The sequence below is a fragment of the Pleurodeles waltl genome, chromosome 3_1, assembly GCF_031143425.1.
Source record: "Pleurodeles waltl isolate 20211129_DDA chromosome 3_1, aPleWal1.hap1.20221129, whole genome shotgun sequence".
In the NCBI taxonomy this organism is placed as follows: domain Eukaryota; kingdom Metazoa; phylum Chordata; class Amphibia; order Caudata; family Salamandridae; genus Pleurodeles; species Pleurodeles waltl.
Window position 1 is genome coordinate 524,830,987 of NC_090440.1, and position 21,662 is coordinate 524,852,648.

Consider the following 21,662-nt stretch of genomic DNA (forward strand, 5'->3'; position numbering starts at 1 on the left):
AGCGGTAATACCGCCAACAGGCCGGCGGAAAAAAATGGAATCACAACCATGGCGGAAACCCCCAACATAGACATCCACTTTAACACTCCGACCGCCACGGCGGTAGAAACAAACACCGCAGCGGTCACCGCCAAAAGACAGGCGGAAGACAAGGTTCCGCCCACTATATTACAACACGCCTATCCGCCACCTTTTCCGGGGCGGTACCAACGCCGTCAAAAGCACGGCGGAAACAGTCTTTGGAACGGAAACCACTCAACTTTCGACACTTTACGAACAACCAGGACACCATGGAGCTGAGTTACAGGTCCTGCCCATGCTGGTCTACCTCCTCTTGTATCAGGAGCAGCAAAGACGCCGGCGACGACCACAGTGAATACTGCACCTAGCACACAGGGGAGTGGGGAGGGAAAAGAGAGTGACACACACATGCAACACACAACACCCCCACCCTCATCCACAACACCATACACACAAATAAATGCAGCAACATTACATATACACCCCGTCACCCCCTGGAAGAATGCAAGGACAAAATGAAATGATTGTAACAAGTGTAATCATTGAAATATCAGATAGGCCAAATTCAAATATCAGTATATACAAATATGTACACCAACTACACAAGTCCAGCTATGAATGAAATCATTGTCCGTGGATCAGTGTCCCAAAATGCATGGGCGAAGCCAACACAAGATACCTGACTCGAAACGGAGAGAACACTGCAGGGGCATCATATGGAAAATAAACAGGCACCTCAGGGGGAGGGGGGCACCTCAGCGGATGAACGGATGACGCCACTGCTCCACGAGGGGGCTCCATGCCCACTGATTGGTCCTGGGGAGTGCAAAGCCACAGTCTCTCAAGTCTCTCCAGTGGGTGGTTTGCCCACTGTTTTATCCTGGGGAGTGCAATGCCACAGTCTCTCAAGTCTCTCCAGTAGATGGTTTGCCCAATGCTTTATCCTGGGGAGTGCAAAGCCACAGTCTCGCATGTCTCTCAAGTGGGTGGTTTGCCCACTGCTTTATCCTGGGGAGTGCAAAGCCACAGTCTCTCAAGTCTCTCCAGTGGATGGTTTGCCCACTGCTTTATCCTGGGGAGTGCAAAGCCACAGTCTCTCAAGTCTCTCAAGTGGGTGGTTTGTCCACTGCTTTATCCTGGGGAGTGCAAAACCACAGTCTCTCAAGTGGATGCCAGTCTCCACTGGTTCTGGAGGGGGCTTTGTGCCCAGAGTGCTTCATCCTGCCAAGGACTGGGGTAGTGGATGTGAAACTCCACTGGTTCTGGAGGGGGCTTTGTGCCCAGAGTGCTTCATCCTGCCAAGGACTGGGGTAGTGGATGCCTTTCTCCACTGGTTCTGGAGGGGGCTTTGTGCCCAGAGTGCTTCATCCTGCTAAGGACTGGGGTAGTGGATGTGAATCTCCACTGGTTCTGGAGGGGGCTTTGTGCCCAGAGTGCTTCATCCTGCCAAGGACTGGGGTAATGGATGCCTTTCTCCACTGGTTCTGGTGGGGGCTTTATGCCAGGAGTGCTTCATCCTGCCAAGGACTGGGGGTAGTGGATGCCTTTCTCCACTGGTTGTGGAGGGGGCTTTGTGCCCAGAGTGCTTCATCCTGCCAAGGACTGGGGTAGAGGATGCCTTTCTCCATTGGTTCTGGAGGGGGCTTTGTGCCCAGAGTGCTTCATCCTGCTAAAGACTGGGGTAGTGGATGTGAATATCCACTGGTTCTGGAGGGGGCTTTGTGCCCAGAGTGCTTCATCCTGCCAAGGACTGGAGTAGTGGATGCCTTTCTCCACTGGTTCTGGAGGGGGCTTTGTGCCCAGAGTGCTTCATCCTTCCAAGGACTGGGGTGGTGGATGCCTTTCTCCACTGGTTCTGGAGGGGGCTTTGTGCCCAGAGTGCTTCACATGCAGTGTGGCAGGTCCCATTCCCTCACCTGGGTGTGTGTGCCACGAGATTGCCTGGGAACAGGTAGCATGATACTCGACGGAGGCAGGGACACACTCCACCGTCCTGCGACTTCGCCTGCCACATGCAGGTACAAACACTGCTGGGAGTCATGCCTCATGTACGCAGGGCAGGGTCCAGGACGTCTCCTACAGCCTCGGACGGCTGGCCACTGGGGATGATTGCTATTTCAGCTGTGGTGGCACTGTCTGAGCAGGTCGCGGGGCTGGTGGTTGTGGCGGTGTCTGTGGTGGAGGTGCTGGCGGTGGTGCCTGTGTCTGCACCTGTTGAGGGACACAGCAGGACGTCTCCTGCAGCCTCGGATTGCTGCCCACTGGGGATGATGCTGGGGACTGTTGCTGAGGCAGCAGACATGCAGGTGGCGGTGTCCACTGCCGTACAGGTTGATGTTCTGGTTGACAGAAGGGGTGACTCTGGTCCCTCAGCCGGAGCCTCCGTGCCCTGTCCTGACCTGCTCTTCGGCTTGTGTCCCTTCCCCATCTTTGATGTTGCTGCTGGTGCCTTGCCACTGTCCATTTTTGGCTTGGAGGAGCCCTTGCTTGGTGGTAGGTGTGGCTTCTCCCTCTGGCATGTGGGCACCTTCTTCACCTTGGCAGGTGGCGGAATGGCCTGCTCCTTGGCCTCGCTAAGTGGCTCACTGGCAGCCCTTATGGGTGCCGCCCACAATGTGACCAGACTTGCTGAGACCACTGTGCTGGATGATTTGGTGGCTGAGGTGCTGGGCTGGGACCTGGGCAGCCTGGCCCTAGGGGAAGGATGGGGGTGTAGGGAAGAGGTCAAAGTTAGCGAGGAAGAGGTACTTAGACACACTGGGACGGGAAGATGGAGGGGGTTTGGGAATGGAGGAAGAGGTAGTGGTTGTAGGAGGTGTATGTCTGCTGAATTTGGGTGAAGGTGCATGGGCCGGAGGCTGTTGTGAGGTGGATGGCTGTTGGGTGGGTGTGTGCCTGCGTTTGTGTACTTTGGGAGGAGGGCTCACAGACACACTGGGAGAGGACACAGGATGTGTGAATGGTAGTGGGGGTGTTGATTGCACGTGAGCGGTGTGTGGTGATGGGCGTGCTGGTGATGGAGGTAGTGGATGAAGATGTAGTGCATACAGGTGTGAGTGGAGACGAGACAGGGAGGGAGGAAGAGGACGTGGAGGCAGTGGATGTTGGTGTGTCTGCATGGGGATGATGCTTGTGTGAGTGCCTGTGGGATGTGTCCACTCTTGTGTGTTGATGAGTGTGCATGCTGGTCTGATGGTATGCTTGGGATAGGCTGAGGTACAGGGGACTGGGTCTGGGCAGAGGAAGCTGGAGGGGAGGCTGGACACAGGGACAATGGCTGCCATCAGTGCTGAGGCCAGAGCCTGAAATATTCTCTGTTGGGCCGCCACTCCAGAATGAATGCCCTCCAGGTATGGATTTGTTTGCTGCAAATGCCTCTCAACACCCTGGATGGCATTCAAAATGGTTGATTGCCCAACAGTGAGGGATCTCAGGAGGTCAATAGCCTCCTCACTGAGAGCAGCAGGGCTGACTGGGGCAGGGCCAGAGGTGCCTGGGGCGAAGGAGATGCCCACCCTCCTGGGTGAGCAGGCACGGGAAACTCGATGAGGGGCTGCTGGAAGGGCGCTGCTGGTAGGGGGGTGGCGGCTGTACCTGTTGATGCAGTGGGCACAGAGGTGCCCGCCACTGCAAGGAAGCTCCCATCAGAGGAGGAGTCGCTCCTGTCCCCGTCGTGGAGCTCCCCTTGCCCTCCGTCCCACTGTTGCCTTCTGACTCTGTTACTTCACCCTCCAGGACCATGTGGGATGCAGCTCCCTCCTGCTCCGGTGCCACTGCTCCTCCGCCAGATGATGCTAATGCACACAAGAACAGGGTGACAAAACAAAAAGGGGGGAAAGACAGAAGAGACACATGGTCAATGCCTGCAACACCACTACCGTTGGCGGACACAACACACAGGGAGCAGCCCTATGCACTAAGCCATGCACATACAAGGGCAGGGGAAAAGCACATGCCCAAAGAGGACTCTATCGAGAACCATTTTATGCACAGCTGGAAGCCATAGGAGCCTGACTAGGTGTAGAGGGCAAATACTACCTTTGGGTTGGACAGGGAATGAAGCTGGAAATCAATGGATCTACCTTTGCGTGTCTGCCGTGGCCTAGGGGAACCCACAGCCCACCTCCCCCACCCAGACACCTCGTCAAGCAGGCAGAGTCAGCTGAATGAGAGTGTACTCACCCCCTTGTGGCTGCTGTGATGCCCTCAAGCGCCCATCCAACTCAGGATATGCCACCACCAGGATCCGTACATCAGGGGGTTCATGGTGTGATGGGCACCCCTTCCGCATTGGGAGGCCATCCCCTGCTGGGCCTCCACCGTCTTGTTCCAGCGGCGCAGGTCCTCCCATCTTTTCCGGCAGTAGGTGCTCCTTCTATGGTAGACCGCCAGGGTCCGCACTTCCTTGGCAATGGCATGCCAAATCCCCTTCTTCTAGTGGGCGCTGACCTAGAGGAAAAGTGAAGTAAGAATGGATGTTACTCCCCGTACATTTTTTCTCACACATTGGCCACAAACCTCCCACCCTGGCCCAGAAATACATACACACACTATCCTCACATGCTGGCCTGTCCCCCCCGTCTCTTCCATCCACAACACTCCATACAATCATGTGCCATCCACCATGTACACAGTTTTCTTACCTGTTTGTCTGGAGGACCGTACAGTTGCGTGTCCTGGGGGAGGTCCCCATCCACCAGTTTCTCCAACTCCTCCACAGTGAAGGCAGGGGCCCTTTCCCCAGACACTGTAGCCATTGACGCTTCCAGACACAGGTCACAGCAGCACTTGCAGTGTAGGTCCTCTCCTGTTGAAGGTCAGGTATCAAGTGAGGGAACTGATAGAAAATGGTGGTCACATCCGCTGCGGTGCGTACCGTCACCGCCGGCGTACATCGTCATTGGCTCCTGGAACCCATAGGGCCCAATGATAACCAATGCTGAATTGCGCCGCGGTCTTCGACCGCCTACCACTACGGTGTACAACGACAGCTCAGTTACCTCATTTCCCCTTGTCCCACCTTACAGGTCAGGCAGCCGCCATTTCAGGGGGCCACATGGCAGGCCAACTAACTGTGTCACACCTATTTAGGCCAGGAATACAGGCAGACAAAGGCACATCGAGAAAATTTAACGATAGTGCTAAACAGCCTTGTGAAACCTATGTGGTGTATGACCCTCTGCTCACCGTTCTCCTCCATAGGGAACGTCCGCTGGGGCAGGTGATGAGATGGCGTCATCCTCCAGTGTACAGACCCCTGGTGGACCTCTCAACAATGGAAGACAGACACATCATTATCACTTACAGACTTGATGGTGCAACAATCCTGGAACTGTGTGCCCAGTTGGAGCCAGACCTGATGTCAGCTATCTGCCATCCCACAGGAATATCCTGTCTAGTGCAGGTCCTGTCAGTACTCCATTTCATCTTTGGATGTCGTCGCCTCCACTGCTGTTCGTTATCAGACATGGAGGGTTCTGGTTGGTGTATCTAGTCTGGAGATAATGATTTGCATGCTCTTCATCATTTCAGTTATGTCCTTGCCTATGCCTGCTCAAAACTGATAAATCTGGCGAAGCCGACAAACCATGTAAGTAACATTTTCAATGTTGGAATGTCCTTATAAAAAAAAATAAAGATTGTGCACCAATGAAATTTTTTAATGCTGGGTAACCAATGTTACATGTAAGTAATATTGTTCATTGCTCAAGATTGAGAGAGGTTTATTTAAAGTACTGGAACATTAGTCTTGATTAACTCTGTCTAGCATCTGTTTTTGAGGTCAGCCAAGCACACAACTACTGTGTCCTAACCTCAATAATGTTATCTTAGATGTTTTCCTCCCATGCTGTTTCTTCCACTGAGTTGCTTTCTTTTTGTCATCGACAGAGAAAGATAAGCAACTTCCCTCAAATTGTTTGTGACTTCAGAAATCCCTTGTTCAGGTGTTTTTTATTGTGAGGTATATATAGCTCTGTATTGCTGATACCCATTGCAGGGACTTTGAGCTCTGGAGAACCTCTTTTCTCCAATGGTGTGTCTTGCCTTCTCACTCTTGCACATTTCCAGGGTTGTCTGGTAATGCTTTTGCACCAGCCACCTAAACCACAAAGTGATCCATCAAGAGACTTCTCCTCGAGTGTCAGACTACAGTTATAATACTTTGCCATGGTCTTGCATTCACTCTTGTCAATATTCATCTTGCATGGTCCACTACTACTCTTTCGTTGCTCAAAACTGTCCCACCTCAACCAAAAAAACTCTGCAGGTCCCTGCATCAGTACTTGGATTTGTCATAATGTCTGCATTCTGCCTCAGCTTCCCATATTACATGCCACTAAGTCAATACTAAGACAACCACACCACTAGCCCAACCAGCAGCAGAGAACTCACTATCCCATGCACAAGTCACCCATGTGGGCAGTCAGCAACAGCCCCAACCCAAGAAGCACCAGGCACTAGTCGGCCCTGCTAGCCTGTTTGTACTGTTAGTGCCAGGTTTGAATAGATCTGGTCTAAAAGGCATCAGTGATTTGCCTGTTCCTGAACATTAAGCACACACTTGGCCCTATGACTAGTTATAGGTTCATTCAGCTGCTCTCCATGCTGTCAGGCCAGTGATTTCTGATTCACTGAAGCCTGCTGTTGCATTCAGATGATTGCTGTTACCCTTGATTACCCACAGTAGACCTCGTAACCAGGCCTCCAACTTGGTTGGAAGTCCCTTTCATTTATTGTTAAAAGTAAAAAAAAAAAATTCTTTAACCCCCAGGGTGCCTGGAGCGAGCTGGTCTCGTCCAGGCACACAGATTAGACCAGCTCGTCCTGCACCCAGCCCACGGGGGCGCCACCCCTGACCCCCCCTCGGCAATCTGGTGACATCAGCGTGCTCACAACCTATTTCAGGTAAGTCCTTCTCTTTTTGGGGGTTTTGGTGGGGGAAAACAGACACGGGGGAAAGGAAAGAGTTTTTCCTTTCCCCCTGTGCCTGTTTTCAAAGGATTCCTGCTCCACAATCGCGGGCGGGGCCCGCGATCCTGAGCAGGAATCCCTACTAGGCACCAGGGATTTAGTGTGCAGATTATTTTGGGGAGCAACCCCTTGCTCAAGGGTCGCTCCCTTTGGGGGCCATAAATGAATCCTGTTTCGGCCCCCCGTGGGGGGGGTCGAAACCCACTAGACAATCAGGGATTTTTTTAATGAAGTATTTGGGCAGCGGCCCACTAGACAAGGGTCATTGCCCTGGGGGCAATATTTTTTTATATGTTTCGGCCCCCCCGGGCTAGATCGGCCATTTTTTGGGCCGATCTCGCCCCCGGGGGGTCAAAACCCACTATGCCCCAGAGATTGTGTGGTGTGTGTGTGTGTTTTGTGTCTTGGGGGCACCCCTTGGACAAGGCTCGCCCCCCCAAAGGGAGGAAATTAGGGTTGGCCATTTCTGCCCCCCTTGGGAGCAGATCGGCCTATTTTTTTTTTATGCCCATCTGCCCCCACAGGGGCAGAATCCACTTAAGCACCAGGGATCCTGTGTGTGTGTGTGGGTGTGTGTTTTGTGGGGGGGCGGCAGCTTTGGCAAGGGTCGCCTCCCAAAGGGGGCACATAACTGATGGCCATTTCTGCCCCCCTTGGGGGCAGATCAGCCTATTTTCTTAGGCCCATCTGCCCCCAAGGGGGGCAGAAGGTACCAAGATGTCAGATTTTTTTTTGTGTGTGCTAGGGGTGCCCCCTTTGACAAGGTTCGCCCCCCTAAGGGAGCACAGAGCTGTTGGCCATTTCTGCCCCCGAAGGAGGCAGATTGGCATATTTCTTTAGGCCCATCTGCCCCCAAGGTGGGCAGAATCCACTTAGGCACCAGGGATCTTGTGTGTGTGTGTTTTGTGGGGGGGCAGGTGGCCCCTTTGGCAAGGGTCAACCCCCAAAGAGGGCACATTACTGGTGGCCATTTCTGCTTCCGTTGGGGGCAGTTCAACCTATTTTTTATTAGGCCCGTCGGCCCAGGACGACCACCGATAAATATCATGCTCAAATCTAAGACACACACAGTCCTGCATTTTTTTAATTTGTGGCTCCTCTCAGATTCCAGAACTTTCTGTCACCGAAATGTGAGGAAAAGTGTTTTTTTAGCCATATTTTGAGGTTTGCAAAAGATTCTGGGTAAGAGAACCTAGTCAGAGCCCCACAAGTCACCCCATCTTGGATTACCCTAGGTGTCTAGTTTTCAAAAATGCACAGGTTTGGTAGGTTTCCCTAGGTGCCGGCTGAGCTAGAGGCCAAAATCCACAGGTCAGCACTTTGCAAAAAACACCTGTTTTCTTTGGGAAAATGTGATGTATCCACGTTGTGTTTTGGGGCATTTCCTATCGCAGGTGCTAGGCCTACCCACACAGGTGAGGTACCATTTTTATCGGGAGACTTGGGAGAACATAGAATAGCAAAACAAGTGTTATTGCCCCTTGTCTGTCTCTAAATATTTTCCTTCCAAATGTAAGACAGTGTGTAAAAAAAGACATCTATTTGAGAAGTGCCCTGTAATTCACATGCTAGTATGAGCACCCCGGAATTCAGAGATGTGCAAATGACCACGGCTTCTCAACACCTTATCATGTGCCCATTTTGGAAATACAAAGGTTTTCTTGATACCTATTTTTCACTCTTTATATTTCAGCAAATGAATTGCTGTATACCCGGTATAGAATGAAAAACCACTGCAAGGTGCAGCTCATTTATTGGCTCTGGGTACCTAGAGTTCTTGATGAACCTACAAGCCTTATATATCCCTGCAACCAGAAGAGTCCAGCACACGTAACGGTATATTGCTTTAAAAAATCTGACATTGCAGGAAAAAGTTACAGAGTAAAACGTAGAGAAAAATTGCTGTTTTTTTCACCTCAATTTCAATATTGTTTTAATTCAGCTGTTATCTTCTGTAGTAAACCCTTGTAGGATCTACACAAATTACCCACTGCTGAATTCAGAATTTTGTCTACTTTTCGAAAATGTTTAGCATTCTGGGATGCAGCATTGGTTTCACACCCATTTCTCTCATTAACTGGAAGGAGGCTGAAAGCACAAAAAAATCGTAAAAATAGGGTATGTCCCAGTATAATGCCAAAACTGTGTTGAAAAATTGTGTTTTCTGATTCACGTCTGCCTGTTCCTGAAAGCAGGAAAGCTGGTGATTTTAGCACCACAAACCCTTTGTTGATGCCATTTTCAGGGAAAAAAACACAAGCCTTCATCTGCAGCCCTTTTTTCCCTTTTTTTCTTTTTTTTTTTTTTAAAAACGAACTTTTTGCTGTATTTTGGCTAATTTCTTGGTCTCCTTCAGGGGAACCCACAAACTCTGGGTACCTCTAGAATCCCTAGGATGTTGCGAAAAAAAGGTCACAAATTTGGTGTGGGTAGCTTATGTGGGCAATGAGGGTCCAAGTGCGAACTGCCCCAAATAGCCAAAAAAAGGCCTGCCACCTGAGGGGGAAAAGGCCTGGCAGTGAAGGGGTTAAACAATTTGAAAATGCCCATAACCTTAAATAAAAAAAATAAGAGAGGGCAAGACTGAAAGTTGACAATTAGTGAATCTGCAACTAGCAACAACTAGAGCAAGCACAGGCTGCATATATTAAATGAAATAATATGATTAATACAGACAGCAGGAGACTGTCATCATTATTATTTAGAAATATGGGGTTTATCTAAACAAACTTCAAGGGTCAAGAAATGCCTCTGTGATATAGCACCACAGATCTGAACCAGGCAGCCAGGTCTCTTCCTTGTAGGAGAAGTGTGGCACAATGGTTAGAGCAGCAGACCCTGATGCAGAGATCTGGTCTGGGACAAGGGTTCAATTCCCACCTTGGTGGGTCTTGGGATCAATTCCCTTGGACCAGATAATTCTTGTCTTGGTGCCTAATCTAATTAATGGATCTCACTCTATAACTCTGGGCAATAGCTTGCTTAATCTCCAAAATGGCCCTCACAGCGCTTGGATGCTTGGCTTCACCCTGGGGCTGTCCAGGAGTGGGTGCCTCACAGGGAAAAGCCAAGAGGGGTTCCACAGCGGTATGCGTACAGCGCCTTAAGACCCTAACGGGTGAGTAGTGCGCTATAGAAGTGCAAAGTTTACAGTTTGTATTCTTAAAATCATTTAAGAAAAGGTGTTCCTTATACAACAACCAATGTGTCTATTTCTATACTAAATGTACTAATTTTCTTCAAAAGAATCGTCTCCTGAATTGTACAAATTTTGATCTTGGACACCACTGCCAGGACCTTCCTTAGAAAAGATTACCAATGCACTTCTATAAACAATTTGTGACACTTGTGTGAATTAAAATGGCATACCTAGGTAGCTTAGTCAGGGGAAACTGGTCTCGGTAGAAAGACAGCCAGACCAGGGAAGAAGTTAGGCATGAGTAAAATAAGGGAACAACACTGATCTTTACTCTTGTAATCGCAGAATAATTGATGGGTGGTATCCATGTTATGCCCTACATCCTGAAAGCATCAGTCCAAATCCCCTTGTGTTCCTCTCTTCTGCTGAGTAATAACATGATTAATCACAGGTACTGTTCACTACTCCAAGTATTGCAGTTTTTGTCACGATTATAGGGAGTGAGGACTGTCTTCATCATAGAGACATATATTTCACTTGCCCACAGGATGAAAAACAATGTACTTAAAACCCTCACTCACAGCTAGAATTTCTGTGCATTCTGAATGTGCTAAGCAAGAAGTTTCTATTGAGGATGTAACAGGAGATGAAACCACACACCCATGAAAGAAAGCACACAGAACCAAAAAACACAACACCATGAAGGTTTATTTGAACAAACAAAGAGTCAACAGTGAGCAGTACCTAGAAAAACAATCACCAAAAGCTGCTTAGCGAGAGCCTCCAACTATTAACTTGTAATGAAACACAGAAGTCTTGAGGCAGCCTACGTAGCTGCAAAACAAATGTTCCTACCCACCCCATAACTATGTCTAAGAGGGAGACATACCACAAGCAGACATTCTCTCCACAAGAACTTGAAGGGAGAAACCAGATGAGGCATAAGCAGGGGAAATTATCAACTTGATCCACCTAGGGCTCACAACCCTTTTCAAGGGACCAAAAGTAAATAACAGAGCATGTGAGAGGTGTAAGGAAGCAATGCACTTAAGACATGGAGTGAGGGCCCTGCACGCATCAAGACAATACCAACGAGACTGTTCAGGAGAACAGGAAGCAGGACTGAAGAGAAGCAAAACCAGATATTGACTGACAAAATGCCAAAGAAATGTTTAGAAAAAAGGGAGACCTCACAATCTAGAAAAAAACGTAGCTAGGGCTTGTGACAATATGCCCAACTCTCCCACCTGCTTGGCGAAATTAATGCACATAAAGAACAAGACCTTGACTGAGAGGAGACTGAGCAGATTAGAAGGCATCTGCAAAGCCCCAAGAGACAGAAACAATGCTAAGACCGACACAGAGAAATACACCAAAGGCCAGTGGTTAGCTATTCAAACTACTCAGCAGCCAGGAAGCCAAATGGCAAATGCCCACCAAAGTTCCTGAAAGGCCAGGATAGACAGCCACAGCCAGCAAAAAGTGATTTTACAAAAAGTCAAGATTGTGCAAAGGATTATCTTGCCTCAAGTTCAGACTAAGAGAGGAACAACAAGAGGCAAAGTGAGGCCAGGTTCTTAATATGCAATTTCAAAATCGAAGAGCAACAGGCCTGCTTACTGATAATAGCTTCAGTGCTGGATCCCAACTCAATAAACCGCCAAGTCACCAGACGAAGTTACAGCAGACCAGGAACTGAGAGCAGGGGTAAGTAAGAGGAGAGAAAGAAGGGAAAGAACCAAGGACATACAATGATGATAGCAACAGCACCAGAAACCAAGGTCTGCAAAGCCACACCAATTCCATCCATTTCAGGTGAACCTTCATTAACACCATATCTAATCGGAATACACAAAGATGGCCCCTGGGCCAACTGACATAGAAAGCACCCAGTCCCCAAGCCTGCGGGTTAGGGCATGCAACTGAAAACAGAGGTAAGGTAAGCTTTGGCCGCTTTATGTCCCCCTGCAAACACGTCTCTATACAGCTGAACTAACCTTGTGGCCCCCTGACAGATGATGTATGCTTCACCGAGGGGGTACCTCTTCTTTAACCACTGTGACATGGAGGCCTTCAAGGTGTCTCATGCTACTGCAAAAGTGTCAGAAAAGCTGAATATCAGTGGGACCGAAGGTTTTCACCAATGGCCCGAGATGGAAGTGAGCACGGGAACCACAAATGTTGCAACAATCATGTAGCCTTGGAGACCCACGCACTACCTTATTTCGGAGGCCTTCTGCAGCAGACAGGATGGGTGAGACTGAAGCTTGACCATTCACTGAACTGGCAAAACACCTTCCCCAAGTCTGTGCTAAATGGAGCCTCAGTAAATAAGTGTAAGTGTGAAAGCAGGAGGTGGAACCTCCCCATGTTGATGACAAAGCTACAGCTTTGCAGTGTTTACCACACCACCCTGAATTTTTCTATAGTCTCAGGTAAAGAAAGGTCAGCAATCAACCAATCTTTAAAGATTTGGAAATAGACAAGCCTTTTATTTGTGTAAGATAGCGACCAAAGGAGCTTGAACATTACTAGCTACTACAAATTTCAGGCCAAAGGGCAGTATATGGAATTGGTAATGAAGATACCCCACAAACATTTGATTCCAATGACACTAAAAAGTATGCATAACATATCAGAGGTGGAATACCCTGCAATGTCACTATCCTGAATGGATGATGGAGGATATTTGTTCTCAGTTTTAAGTTTCAGTATAGGATGGAAATCTCCGTAGAGCTTTCCCACCGGCAACAGAATCAAATACATTCCATGCACCTTACTCTCCCTCGGCACATGCCCTGTAGTGTTTCTGCCAAGAAAACCAACCTACAACCGGCCTCGGGAACAGCAGACAAATGCAGCTCAGAGCAAGGCAGGCGGTCAGAATGATGTAGCCCTGAACAGTCTTGGACTCGAATGTGATGCAATAACTCAGTCCCAAACCACACTAAGGGCCATATGTACCAACTCATTTTCTCATAGAAACAGAATGGGTAAAACCCTTTGCTACATCTGGCCCTAAGCAACTTATTGGACAGTGACAACTTCTAGTGACTAAAAACAGGAACAGACAGGCACCTTCTGGAGAAATGAATGGATGTCTATGGTTTAGAATGGGCAGGGGGAAGAGGAAGAGGCCAGAGGCTGGAACTTGAACCTTGAACCTTTCAGTACAGAAAGCCACCCGGAGACAGACCATGCCACAAAAAATCTACCAATACTAATATTGTTGCAGACTACAGCCAAAAGCACGATTTTCATAGAAGGCCTGGCTTGTGGATGGACCCTGGTGAAAGAGCATGAGAGTTTTCAAGTCATCAACTGAATTCACCAATCTCAAATTGATGGCTAAACAACATGGATCCTACAAAAGGAAGATGCACTGCACCCTTCAGCTTCCAAATCTGCAACCAAACTTGGTGCATACCAGCAATGGCAACACCCAAAACAGCAGCTGACACACACAATTCAACAGAGGTGACAGTAGAGTGTGCCTCTGAATGCTTCCACGTAAGTTAAGCATTTTCCAGTCCACCCTTGCATCTAGTGAAAAAACACACACACTGGAGTCTTGCGGTGTTCCTCTTATGAGAAGTGTGGAGTTTCACCAATGAATGCCAACTATAAAGCCAAAGTATGAACAGGTGAAAGAAATAACATAAGCATGAGTTACCGAGTGAAAGGGGCATAGTGAAGCCGTCTTTCCGTAAGTGGAAAACATAGGATGGATTGTTGGACAAGAAGCTATTCCAGAGGGGGAAGGGGGTGGGATTTGAAGCTCTTTCTTTAAACATGTAAAGGCAAATTAATTACCTGTCTGTGGACTGCAAACAGGAAGGTGCGCAAGGTGGTACTGACCTCTCGTCACTAAAAAGTGGTCGAAAGTAATTCTCTATCATAAACCCATGCCACGGTCTTATCCCTTACATGCCCATTACGGAAATATAAATATTCTAAGGATCTGTGCGATGATTCATACATTTACTTTGAGGTTTCTTTTCTCAAAGGTCATAGTAGCATGTAACTCTCCCTCAAGGACAGCTTAAATTAAATAAATATGCACACAACACTCAAAACTGAAAATTAAAGAGAAGTACTGTAGTCTTTGGAGTCTGTAATATGAAGATGTCATTTCTTTCAGAGGAAAAACGAAAGGAAGCAATCACTTACTGGGCAACCAAAGACAGGTAATAGAGCAAGGCTGATGGCAGAAACATTTGCAGTACGTGCATTAGGATCCAGAGAAATTAAACACATTTGAACCTCACCTTGTGGGACAGTCTTACTAGGGGGTGGGTATGATTTTAAAAATCTTTTAGACTCCTGGACGTTCTCAATCCTACCAATTCACCCTTACGTGGGTAACCTTTCTTCCAGGTTACTAATAAAATTTGGACTTTAAACTAGTGATTGTAATATAGATAATATGGCAAGTGAAAGACAGGGCACCAGGGATGCTTTATGAATAGTTTACACAGCATCAAAAGGTGAATATAGCCTAATATGTCCAAAGGGATATTGCAACTGCCCATCAATCCATCAATCAGGAATTTGTAAAGCGCACTACTCACCTGTCTCAAGGTGCTGAGGAGGGAGTGAGAAGGGGGTGGGGGTGCTGCTACTGCTCGAACAGCCAGGCCTTGAGAAGTTTCCTGAAGGTAAGGAGGTTTTTGGTCTGGCGCAGGTGGGTGAGAAGAGTGTTCCATGTTTTGGCAGCGAGGTGCGAGAATGATCTACCTCTGGTTGTAGTTCTGTATGTATGGGACGGTTGCGAGGGCGAGGGCGGCAGAGCGGAGATGCCGGGTTGTGGTGTAGAAGGAGAGCCTTCTGTTGAGGTGTTCTAGTGTGGTGTTGTGGAGTGCTTTTTGAGCATGGGTGAGGAGTTTGAAGGTGATTCTCTTGTTGAGTGGGAGCCAGTGCAGGTTTCTTAGGTGGTCTGTGATGTGGCAGTGGTGGGGGATGTCCAGGATGAGGCGTGCAGAGGCATTCTGGATGTGTTGCATATGAATATGGGTATCTTTTTCAGAGTTCTGTGAAGGGCTCTGGAAGATTATATAAAGGGGCAACAGAGACTAAATTTGTGGTCTGGAAATAGTGAAGACAGCCTGGGCAAGCCGGAACCACAATTGTTGGTGTGTCCATCTTGAGAACTTGGGGACAGGAACACAGCAATTGCAAATAGGGGATGACCATCAGCATCCTCCCATTACCTACCTAACGATGGCTGGAGGAGGTACACATTGCACCCCATGTGAATCATGGCTGGAATAGGTAGTAGGCTAGGGAGAATATTTCCATCATAGCAGGGTAAATGGAGTGAAGGTCTGTGGATGCTGTGTGGGGTGGAGGATGTTGAAGCCAAGACAACAAGCATTGCTCCACTGTTAAGGTGCTGATAAACTGGTGCATAATATCAGTGGGTCAATTTAGGTCCATGAGCTGGACGTCAATGATAGGTCCCAGGTCAAATTGGGACAGATGCACAAAGAAAGTGAGGAGCGAAACACAGAGGTTGGCCCCAGGGGCAGAGTGTGAGGGGTCAACAGAGACAGCAGGAATCATCAGTGCTCCCAAACAGATCAAGCTATAACAGCTGTAATGGGCTGACCAAAGTCATAAAATGAGGACAACCTAAGCACATGATGGGTGGCCTTCCTGAGGTATAATGGGTGCCCTTCCTGAGGCCAGGCAAATTTTAACTGATAGACTCTTGTGAATTATGTATTTGAGGAGGTGCATTATAGACTATGATTGGGTGTATGCTCTCAATCCTGATTTGTGAATGATGCTTCTGGTCTCCAGATCTGACACTGTAAATAAAGGGACCAGGAAAGTTGTGAAAAAGAAATAGGGACACAGTCTACCGGACTTAAAGTCTAAAAAAGGTTGTGGGATAAAGCTGGGGTAGGGTGCTAGGTGTAGCAGCAGAGGCTGAGGGAAATTAACTAGGGTGTCTAATTTTACAGTGTTGCAAGACTCTCCTCCTGTGTGGAAACACTATGCGCATATGGAGACACCTTCCTGTGTTTGATGGGGAGCAAACCAACTAGGAGTCATGGAATACATTTTGGGGGCTTATTTCCGTAACACCCTGCTCTAAATCAGGCTGTTTTCAAACACATAACTGCCTGATATTTAGGTTATTAGGTGTGATTTTTGCATTGTTCTTTATTTGAGTTCCAATCCCTTTATCACCTTCGGGAAGAAGGCTCGACTCTCTATGACCACCTGTGTAGAGACAAGTTTTAAAATGAATAGCTGTGTTATGCAAGTTAAATGAAACAGTGCTCGGCCCTGAGACACTGCTGAAGCAGATATGTTAATTAAGTTCATTAATTTGTGTTTATGCATTTTGAATAATAATAATAATAGTAATAATAATATGTAGAGAATATTTATGTAGAAAAATAATGTGCACATTTGAAAATGTGACCACGGAGAATGGTCACCAGGATTCATGAATTATACTAAAAATGACTAAGCATATGTGAAATGTTGAAAATGCGTAATAATAATGTAGTAATATGTCATATTGAGCTATATAACGTATATTTTACATTATATTGTAGAGTTAACTTAGCCGAAGTTGTGTCCTAGTTTTGCCAGACCTCATGCAGAAGCTGAATAATCATGCAATGTAGAGAAGCTAACGTGCTGACCTGACCCTGAACTGCTTGTTTTAATAATGTCTGCTTAGCTAGAATTTTCTGCAATGAACCGACGGACAGGAAATGATGGAACTAGAATATGTATCCAATTCAGTGTAAAGCAGACGAGATGTACTTTCCCAGGACTCGAACAATAGAGACACGGACTGGAGAAGAAGATGCAACATTTTCGATACCTGATGAGCCGGATGATGAGGACATCGTACAGTGAACCAATCAACACCCTGAGAACGGCGTAATATTAGAATTCATAGATTTGTAAAATAAAAGTTATTGGGTAGGGGAATAACTGGTGATCAACTGACCAATTACGAATTAGGGGATGGACTGGGCAACTTTGATATAATGTCATGACAAAGGGGGAAACTTCTGAACTGATGGGGAGATGTTAGAGGCAGATGATCGAGGAGAGACCTTTTGCGGAAATTGATGCAAGATTCTGTCATTGGGCTCATGCTCTTGAGAGCCTGATGCATTGCTGATCGACTGATGACCTGAAGACGAAGACTGACTTTGTTATTGATCCATACCGTGGATAGGTAGTTATGACAATGTGACTGATTGACTTTTTGTGCCTTTTCTTTCTAGGTACCAACTGCGCTGTTTTTATAGTTTTTCTCCTAGCTAGATGTTTTTCCAAATTCATGTTCCAAATTGTTTTGCATGAAGCCCCACATGCTAATGCTAATCAGGGCTAGGTAGGGTTCCTATTCTGAGACGCTGACATATATGGTGACAAATGATTGATGGACTGATTTGCTGAACTCTGCTATTCATGTTAACATATACATCATTAATTGACTTATGTTGAGGCATTAGAACGCATGTTTTCTCAAGTTCTGATTAGATTATGTTATTGGTGATCACTAATGAATTAATAATGAAGTCGATTGAATAAAGTTTGAATTAACCTCATGAATTAGTATTGTAACTAATAGGGAAATAAAATAGATAAAACGTATAATTGAGTTGTGGTTATTCATGGAAATGTTGACGCTGTTCACTGATGTTTAATGTTTTTATAAAGGTTATTGATTTTTGCAATGATTATTGATGGTCATCGCTTACTACATAGCTAGGATACTCCATGCGAATCAAAAGGTTCATCAACCTATACACTTCCCCTTGTAAGTTTACTTACAACAACAAAACAACAGTATCAATCATGAATTCTTGCCAGTAACGTCACCCCAAAGAAAATGTCTTATAATCTGCATCTGCCTTTTTCCAACAGGCTCAATGCTGATAGTAAGAGCTATACAAGACCTTGACAGCGAGCCTAACAAAGTAGGAATTTCACTGGTGTGGGCAGATGTGGTCTAGTGGATATGCTTAGCCAGGGACTAGGAGACACAACAACTAATTCCCAACTTTACTTATATATGCTGAAAATCAACACTGTATCATAAACCTGAGCAATGCCCACAATCCACTGACGTTTCCCTGTGAAAAGTAATCTCTTGGACCAACCAATAGAATCACTGAAAACCTTTATGTGTTTAGTGGGCTGGTTTGAAACAGCAACTTTCCAACATATAGAATAAATCACTCTGCTATGCCCTATTTTGTTCAAGATTTGGAGTACATAGAATTAATCTAAAAGCTGCTAGTAAGTGTGTGTTAAAACTTGTACTGGGTATTACTTTAATAGGAGACAGTGTCCAAGCTCATGATGCAATAAATTGTAATATGGTGGTAAAGTCATAGCTTTTACACTAAGCAATACGAAACTCGAAAATAACAAGCAGAATTTCTCTGGATATTCGACATTAGAGAAAAATCTTAAATCTCAAAGCAAACGAATATCCAACTAATTAGACTAAATGAATAAATGTACTATTTAAATAAGTTAGTCCCCTCAGTGGCTACAACTAGCAAATCATTGGCTAAGAATTCACTGTGATAAAAAAACAGCATTCCTTTCACAACTAGCAAGTGACCTTAACACAGAACAGTGATTTGAACTGAAAAAACTAGGCATGGCGTTCCACAGTTAATTCAAACCACAGAATGCTCTAAATATTAAGGTAAAAGGATTCCATGTAATATTCAGAATATGAGTATTTCCTTAAAATAGAGCCTTGATGTAAAAGAAAGCTGCTATTTTCATGTTTATTTCCAAACCTACTTAGGCTGTGCATTTTTATTGTAAAGAACATATTCTGTCAGTGGGGAAAATCCATAGGTTGAGCCACTACAAGAAAGACAAAGATGTTACATGTGTATTAATGAGCTGGTGAGACCTCAAATAATGCGTTGTCGGGTAGAACGTAGTGTGAGAGTTGTATAATTAGAGGTAATAATAGTAAATATGTACTAACCTATATATGCATACCTTCACAATATTTTGGTAGTCTATATTACAATGCTTCTGTAGCACAATTTTTTTTTGGGGATAGTTTTGACAAACCCTATCTGCAGGCTCCATTGCAGAGCGGCCTGCAGCGTGTTTATTAAACAACCAAGCCCTTGTATATGCATAAATCAAAACGATTCAAAAGTAAACTTATACACATTCAACTTCAAATGTGAAATTCATGGCTTATAAGTACATTTCAGTCCCTATGAATTCACTTCGAGGGTCACATTTATAAAAAATACATTTAAATCTCTCCAGTGAAAACAGAAATATTATTCAAGAGGCTAACTCACCTTCTGCAGGCTTTGTGAGGCAGACCTGGCACTTCTTCAGGGTAAAAGCCCTCGCTGCAAGTAGGAACACATTTCCACTCATGTAGGTGGAAGTTCTTGGCACACTGGATGCAGTCTTCCTTGCCAGGCCCTTGGAGGTAAATTTAGTAGCATTGTAAACATGCGATCTTAAACACAGCTTAACAAGAAACACCAGATGGAACAACTACATTACCTCCCGTCCCTCCCTCACCTTCCTTCTTAACAAATGAAGCTCCCTTGCCTTAAATAAACCCCTCCTTTCCTAAAAAAACTTCTTTCCTCCTTCAAGGCGGAGCCTGGGGGAGTTCATGGTTCTATCCCATTTCCAGAGGCATTTTTTTTGGAGAGAAACGGTAGGAACAGATTTAAGCCCGTTTTTCTTTCTAATATTGAGGGGGAAATGTGGGGCTGTGATTGGTTCCTGGTTTGGCTCTGCCAGCATTTCACCACTGGTTTAGCATTGGGTTAGTTTCTCTTATTTAAGGTGCCCTGATGGGGTTTGGGGCATTTATGTTTGATCATGGAAGGTGACAAGAGCACTTCAGCCTTGCCCTGCAAACCAGCCAAGCCGAAGACTGTGGTGGCGGACAATGATTCGTCGGTCTCAACTTTGGAGGCTCCATCTACTTCCTCAAGAGATAAGTATGTTTTCTGAGATGTGGGAGATTCTGGCCCATGTGAGGGACAACCTGGGATTTTCTTCTTTTCAAGCAGCGGAGGTGGGGAATGCTCTGTTTCCTCAATATGTTACACCCTCTAGGTTTGCCATGGCTTTTTAAGGCCCTGTTAGGGATATGACAATGAGAGAATGGAAGCAGGTGGGTAAGATTCAGGTCCCTTGGTTTCTATAAAAATGTTGCTTGTTGGAAGGGGAGAATGCTGGTACTCATTCAGTTCATCTGGATTCGATTCTGGCTGCCCTGCTTGGCTAAATGGCCATCAATTCGGAGGACTCTAGTCCTGCTGACGCCATGGATAGGAACGTGGTCTCTGGTCTTAAGAGAGCATTTACGGCTGAGAATTTGGCTTTGAAGGCAAGTCTTTTTTCAGTGTATTCGGCACAATCCCTAGAGGAGGACATTGATAAACTGGCTGTGGCCGTTCAGGAGGGGACTGAGTGCCTTGATTCATTAGCAGCAATAGAACAGCAAGCGTTGTTGCTGGCTGACATTTCCTCAGATATTATACCCACGTCCGCTAAGTCCATTGGTGCTTTAATTGCGGCCAGACTTTCTCTTTGGCTGAGACCTCAGAAGACAGACCCTGGGGAGAAAGTCTCCCTGATGAAAATACAGTTTGAGGGTGAGGCGCTCTTTGGGGAACAGTTACTGGCCATGATCTGCAAGGCATTTAAAGAGAGGAAACATGCCTTACCATTTAAAGGGGGTTCCTGTGCCGGTGAAGGATGGAAGAAATCATATAAATCATCCCCTAAACATGAGTCTGTTTCAGCCCCTGTATCTCCAAAACACACTGTTCCTGCTCAGAAGGGGGCCCCAAAGAAGGGCTCCTGACAATTGCTGTCATGGTAGGGCATTACTGGTAGGGCTAGGCTCTGGTATTTTCTGTCCATTTGACAGCAGGATTTGTCAGACCGATGGGTGCTAGACATTGTGGCCATTGGCTACACAATAGACTTTAATCACGTTCCTCCAGATACTGGCGTCCTGCCAACTCTTATTCCTGTTGCAGAAGGAAAGAGGTTAACCCTGCTCAAAGGGGTCAGGGAGTGGTTGGATAAAGGGGCCATTTGCAGGTTTCCAGTGGCAGAGCAAAGGAAAGGGGCTTATTCTATCTTGTTTCTGGTTCAGAAGGAGTTAGGGGCATTTCGGTCTGTCCTGGATCTCAAGTGGGTAAATTCTTGGATAAAGACTATTCATTTCTGAATGTTGACTGTTCAGGCAATTATCCCGCTGATAGGTCCAGGAGAATTTTTGGCATCCATGGATTTTCGAGATCCCTACCTGCACATCCCTGTTGTGGTTCCCTTTCAACAACTTCTACGGTTTGTGATAGGTGGCGAGCATTTCCAATTTTGTGTTCTTCCCTTTGGGATCAAGTCTTTACCCTGGGTTTCTACACCGGTTTTGGCAGCATTAATGGCTAATCTTCATGCTGAGGGTGTGTTTGTACATCCTTATTTGGACGATCTCTTGGTTCAGGATGCAAGTGAGTCACAATCGGAGGAT

The 21,662-nt window shown here is 46.4% G+C and overlaps 1 protein-coding gene across 1 annotated transcript in view; it reads right to left on the reverse strand.

Moving 5' to 3' along the window:
- The window catches only part of PCSK6 (proprotein convertase subtilisin/kexin type 6), a 1,406,757-nt gene that overhangs the window by 43,631 nt on the left and 1,341,464 nt on the right, over positions 1 to 21,662 (reverse strand). Inside the window, exon 19 of the mRNA XM_069222809.1 lies at positions 19,453 to 19,582. Coding sequence (XP_069078910.1) covers positions 19,453 to 19,582 — 130 coding nt within the window. The remainder of the gene's footprint in view (positions 1 to 19,452; positions 19,583 to 21,662) is intronic.